The sequence below is a fragment of the Palaemon carinicauda genome, chromosome 17 (assembly GCF_036898095.1).
Source record: "Palaemon carinicauda isolate YSFRI2023 chromosome 17, ASM3689809v2, whole genome shotgun sequence".
NCBI lineage: Eukaryota > Metazoa > Arthropoda > Malacostraca > Decapoda > Palaemonidae > Palaemon > Palaemon carinicauda.
In genome coordinates, this window is record NC_090741.1 from 52,468,303 (window position 1) to 52,475,280 (window position 6,978).

The following is a 6,978-nucleotide window of genomic DNA, read 5'->3' on the forward strand; positions in this document are numbered from 1 at the left end:
GTATACTTAACATGGATTTCTGAATGACTCCAGAACTGAAATTTCCAGGAGCAGTCGTGAACAATTCCTCCCCGAGCTTCAAATGACTTCTGAATACCTGATCTTCATTTTTTCAAACGTAGCCTGCAACACTTCACATGATCTGTATGTAGCTGGCGAAATCTAACCAAGGAACTGCGCGTCAATAGGAGTAAGAGGAAATGAGTTGGTGACTGGGAGAAGGATTTCACTTAACTCACAGAGATCGCGTTCTGGCGGAATAGAAAGCTGCCGGTAAGAATTATGTGTTATGTCTTCGGAACACCATCAACTACAGATGGTTTTGGTTGCTGCCGAAGTTGCCGATCGTTCGTTTTATATTACCCGACCTATAGAAAGACACAGGATCTTCCGTTGGCAGCTGAGCTTTGAAGATCATAATGTATGCGCCTTGAAGGGTCCTTTGCTTGGGCTTTTGCGACGATGTTATTAAAGGAGACTCTTAGAAAAAGTACGAGGCTTTGTATCGGTGCAAAAACGGATTGCGGGGAATAAGGATGGAGGCAGAATGGCTCAACTGAACGGTGAGTGACGTGTAGATCTTCAACAGGATTGTCTCAAAATTCGCCATTGAAGTAAGGACATATCCAGACGACATTGGTAAATATATCATGTTGCTCGTCATTTACTTTGGCATGATAGTATATGCAGAGAAATCGATAGTATTTATCTCTTTACTCATTGCCCAGATAGGTAAAAAATAAATGCCTTCGATTTCCCTGAAGAATCTGACGAAGTGAGGACTCGCGGCACTGAAATCTCTTTTGAAATCTAGAAGGACACTGACGAACTAAGGAAAAGAGACAATGAAATCTTGAAAGAAACAGATAATCTAATGAAAGAAGATCATGAAAACTGGAAGACAGGAGAGAACAGCGAAGAGGAGCCTCTTATGCCAGAGGTAAGACACCTAAAAGTAGAGAGCCTCTAATGCTAGAAGTAAGGCAGCTCAAAATATAGATCGAAGACCCTCTAATGCTAAAAGTATGGAACCTAGAAATATATGTCAAAGAATTTCTAATGCTAGAAGTGTGGGAGCTAAAGAGAGAGGTCAAAGAACTTCTAATGTTAGAGGTGTGGGAGCTATAAAGAGAGGTCAAAGAACTTCTAATGTTAAAGGTCTGGGAGCTATAAAGAGAGGTCAAAGAACTTCTAATGCTTGAGGTAAGGGAGCTAAAAAGAGGTCAAAGAACTTCTAATGCTAGAGGTGTGGGAGCTAAAAAGAAGTCAAAGAACTTCTAATGCTAGAGGTGTGGGAGCTAAAAAGAGGTCAAAGAACTTCTAATGCTAGAGGTGTGCGAGCTAAAAAGAGGTCAAAGAACTTCTAATGCTAGAGGTGTGGGAGCTAAAAAGAGGTCAAAGAACTTCTAATGCTAGAGGTGTAGGAGCTAAAAAGAGGTCAAAGAACTTATAATGCTAGAGGTGTGGGAGCTAAAAAGAGGTCAAAGAACTTCTAATGCTAGAGGTGTGGGAGCTAAAAAGAGGTCAAAGAACTTCTAATGCTAGAGGTATGGGAGCTAAAAAGAAGTCAAAGAACTTCTAATGCAAGGGGTGTGGGAGCTACAAAGAGGTCAAAGAACTTCTAATGTTAGAGGTGTGGGAGCTAAAAAGCGGTCAAAGAATTTCTAATGCTAGAGGTGTGGGAGCTTAAAAGAGGTCAAAGAACTTCTAGTGCTAGAAGTGTGGGAGCTAAAAACAGGTCAAAGAACCTCTAATGCAAGGGATGTGGGAGCTAAAAAGAGGTCAAAGAACTTCTAATGCAAGGGGTGTGGGAGCTAAAAAGAGGTCAAAGATCTTCTAACGGAAGGGGTGTGGGAGCTAAAAAGAGGTCAAAGAACTTCTAATGCAAGGGGTGTGGCAGGTAAAAAGAGGTCAAAGAACTTCCAATGCAAGGGGTTGGGGAGCTAAAAAGAGGTCAAAGAACTTCTAATGCAAGGGGTGGGGAAGCTAAAGAGAGGTAAAAAAACTTCTAATGCAAAGGGTGGGGAAGCTAAAAAGAGGTCAAAGAACTTCTAATGCAAGGGATGGGGGATAGATGTTGCCAGCGAGGCTTTGGGGAAGGCGCGGTGGCGTCTGTGTTCTTTCTGATGCGTAAACTTAATCAAATACAAGTAAAAACAGGGCTTTAAATAAGTATTATAAATACTAACCTCTTTCTTATCTTGACAGCACAAATGCAATCTTACAAGTTCCAACATGTAACTAAGTGCTCCCGAAAGACGAGTCAACCTTTAACTTCTGCTTGGAGGATATCCTCGCAAGTAAAAGGTAATCATTATGAATATGGAAAGAAAGATTTCCTTATACTTCTACCTTTTGCTTCAGAGAATTACCTTGTACTTCTACCTTATGCTTACAAGGATATCCTTCATTTTTATGAATACCTCCCATGTCTGGCCCTGACTTAGGTGGTGAGAGACTTGGGCCCTGATCATATCTCTATATGGTCAGTCTCTAGGGTATTGTCCTGCTTACTAGGGGAATGTTACTGTCCCTTGCCACTATCATTCATGAGCGGCCTTTAAGCCTTTAAACTAAAATAGGTACTCGGTCGACTCGAATGTGGTAGTTTGCTTGTAGCACAGTGTGCGTGAAAGTAGAGGATGGAGGGAAATCTCTCTCTCTCTCTCTCTCTCTCTCTCTCTCTCTCTCTCTCTCTCTCTCTCTCTCTCTCAAATTCGGATCTGGAATCCAATATCTGAAGGACGTGGTATCATTATGTGATAAAAGATATTTGATTACTTCCTTGGATTCAAACATAACTGTAGCTGCTCACCAAGTGCCCTACAACATTGTTGTAATGCTGCTCTGCTACTGATCACTCCCCTGAGTGAACTATAGTCAATTTCTTTTAGCGATGCAGATTTGCACCGACTCACAGCGGTGCTCTTTTAGCTCGGAAAAGTTTCCTGATCGCTAATTGGTTGGACGACATAATTTTAACCAATCAGCGATCAGGAAACTTTTCCGAGCTAAAAGGGCACTGCTGCGAGTCGGTGCAAATCTGCATCGCTAAAAGAAATGGGCTATAGGACCTTCAGATGTGTAACCCATGTTTTTAGCACTTTTTTTTTAGCGTTTGTAGCCTTTTTTTAGATTTTTTTAGCCCTTTTCTAGCCTTATTATACCGTTTATAGCAATTTTCTAGCCTTTTCATAGCGTGTTTAACAGTTTCCTGACGTTTTTATAGCGTTCTTACCACTTTCCCGCCTTTCATAACGTTTTTAGCGCTTTTCTATCCTTTCATAGCGTTTTATAAACTTCCCAATGATTTTATAGTGTGTTTAGCACTTTTCTTGCTTACTTATAAGGTGTTTAGCACTTTTCTTGCTTACTTATAAGGTGTTTAACATCTTTCTAATGTTTTTAGAACTTTTAAAACTGTTCTAGACTTTTTATAGCGTTTTTAGCACTATTATAGCCTTTTTATGACATTTTTCGCTCTTTCCTAGTGATTTTATAGAATTATTATTACTTTGCAAGATTTTTTTTTAGTTTTAGCACTTTTCAAGCCTTTCTGTTGCTTTTTTAGCACTTTCATAGCTTTTTTTTATACCGTTTTAACTGTTCTCCTGCCTTTTTATAGCGTTCTTAGCACTTTTCTGGTCTTTTTATAACGATTTACGTACTCTCCTAACATTTTCTAGCATTGTTAGCGCCTTTCGAGCCTTTTTATAGCGTTTTAGCAATTTACTGGTCTTTTATAGCGTTTTTATCAGTTGTTCTGCATTATAATAGCATTTTTAGCACTTGTCTAGCCTTTTTATAGCGTCTTTAGCAGCTTTCTACACTATCTATAACGTATTGGACACTTTTCTAGCCTTTTTATAGCGTTTTAGCACCTTTCTAGACTTTTTATAACGTATTGAGCTCTTCTCTTGACTTGTTATAGTGTTTTAGATTTATCAATAATTTTAATAATTCTAATATCAATAAATATTTTAATAATTCTAACATATTCATCGCGACAATAAAGTAATAATATTCCCATATATGTTTTGAGCCCAGTTTGAGCAATTTTGTGATCGTCCCTTCCGGAAACTTTTAGCCAGGAAATGAAAACCGGAAATGGAAAGTGTTGTTTATGCATTTGTTTTCCGTAAAACAAAACAAAAATAATAATATTATTTCACCCCTTCAACACACCATTCTATTCGAGAGATTACAATTGTGTTGGCGTTTTCATTTTCAGTACAATTGCGTGTGATTTTGTTCAATTTACACAAAAATGGTTTAAATTCTGTATTTTTTCACATGTTAGTAACATTTATAGAGCAATGTTATACTTACTGAATGGGTTTGAATTCAATGTATTTTTAGATGTTAGTAACATTTAGACAGTCTTGTTATACTTACTGAAATGTTTATATTCTATGTAATTTTTTAGATGATAGTAACAATTGTAAAGTTCTGTTATACCTACTGAATGGGTTTGTATTCTATGAATTTTTTTTTTATGTTAGTGACAATTATGAAGTTCTGTTATACTTGAAAAACGGTATTTTATTGAAATTATTTATTTTACTCGTACAGTTGGCTTCATTAATTCCGGTACACTAACGTCCACTTAGCTTCACGTTAAATGTACCAGAATCAATGAAGCCAATTTTACCATAGTGTAATCATATCTACCTTAATTTTAATTGAATCCTGTTTGTTATTTTCCTGCTATTTTCTTGTTTACACTCTAGAGTTCTCTTGCTTGAGGTTATACTCGAGCACTCTATTCGATCGTATTTCTCTTTCTATTGTTTTATTTTCAAGTTTTTATAGGTTATATATGAAAGATTTATCTTAACCTCTGTACAATGATCCTCAACTGTTTTGGCTTAGAGTTCTCTTGTTTGAGGGTACACTCTGGTACAATATTCTATCTTGTTTCTTTTCCTCTTGTTATCTTTTAGTTTTTGTAGTTTATATATGGAATATCTAATTTAATGCTGTTACTGTTTTTAAGATATTTCATTTTGATTGTTCATTACTTCCCGTGTAGTTTATTTATTTCCTTATACCCTTTCCTCACTGGGATTTTTTTCATGTTGGAGCCCTTGGGTTTATAGCATCCTGCTTCTCCAATTAGGATTGTAGCTTACCTAATAATAATAATAATAATAATAATAATAATAATAATAATAATAATAATAATAATAATAATAATAATAAGCATCGTCATGTTTTTCAAACTAGGATTGTAACTTAGCTTATAATAATAATAATAATAATAATAATAATAATAATAATAATAATAATAATAATAATAATAATAATAATAATAATAGTAAAATTTTCCCTCTAGAAAATCATTCGTGCATAATACATCAGCTATATATTCCCGGTAAATAAAATATAAATTTCAATATAATATTACTGCCGCTGATAAAGGAATATTTAATAATGAATCAAGTTACTGAAAAATGTAATTGCTTATAATGTAATCCTTCGCTTAATGGTCATTCGTAAAATATTATTATTTATTGTTGATTTTATCATTCATTTGAGGATGCTTTTGAATTTTTATATACAATACATACAATATATGTATGTATATATATATACATACATACATACATACATATATATATATATATATATATATATATATATATATATATATATATATATATATATATATATATATATATATATATATATATATATATATATATATATACAGGATATATAAATATATTTGCAGTATACACACACATTTTATATATATATATATATATATATATATATATATATATATATATACATATATACATATATGTATATATATATATATATATATATATATATATATATATATATATATATATATATATATATATACATATATATATATATACAGGGCTGTATATACATAAATATTTATATACTGTATATATATATATATATATATATATATATATATATATATATATATATATATATATATATATATATATATATATGTATATATATATATATATATATATATTCTGGCCGGGTGGGGATTCGAACCACCACCTGTACGGCTTGAGACTATGCCTGCAGTGACCATGCCGACTGAGCTATCAAGAGAGACAGGAATATGTACGGGAACTTGTCATAAACTTTTAGTCTCTCTTGATAGCTCAGTCGGCATGGTCACTGCAGGCATAGTCTCAAGCCGAACAGGTGGTGGTTCGAATCCCCACCCGGCCAGAAGCTGTTACCATAAAATGAATTCCAAGTGGATATATTTTCCCAAGATAGAATTCGGTATTAAATGCCATTCGTGGGTGATATTTACATATATATATACATATATACATATATATATATATATATATATATATATATATATATATATATATATATATATATATATATATATATATATACCTAGATATTACAGCCGTTTATAAAACTCATATACCTGAAAACAACAACAACCAAAAAAAGTCTTATTGTACCTTGAGATCAAACGAAGATTCCAGGCATCATGTAGGGAACCAGATAACAATGTTAGTGAGATTCATTTCAAGTCTTTTGTACTTTTGAGAGAGTGCCAATAACACGAGAGGAAGGAAAGGGAAGGGTATATGAAAACAAGAAACATATTTCTAATTCGTTCTATATAGTTTTTCTTAATACAATTGTGGCTTTTGTAATAACATTTGTTGTTATCTTTGATGTTCAGATAATACACTTTCAGCTTTGTTTGTGGCATTGAGGATTTTGTATTATTATTAATATTATTATTATTATTATTATTATTATTATTATTATTCTATAATAATAATAATAATAATAATAATAATAATAATAATAATAATAATAATAATAATAATAATAATAATAATAACTATTATTATTATTATTATCATTATTATTATAAATATTATTATTATTTTATATTAATAATAATAATAATAATAATAATAATAATAATAATAATAATAATAATAATGATAA

At 32.6% G+C, this 6,978-nt stretch overlaps 1 protein-coding gene across 1 annotated transcript in view; it reads left to right on the plus strand.

Annotated features, from left to right (window-relative positions):
- Positions 1–6,978, plus strand: part of LOC137656361 (protein SpAN-like) — a 173,921-nt gene that overhangs the window by 126,792 nt on the left and 40,151 nt on the right. The window contains exon 3 of the mRNA XM_068390534.1: positions 815–940. Within this exon, the coding sequence (XP_068246635.1) occupies positions 815–940 (126 nt within the window). The remainder of the gene's footprint in view (positions 1–814; positions 941–6,978) is intronic.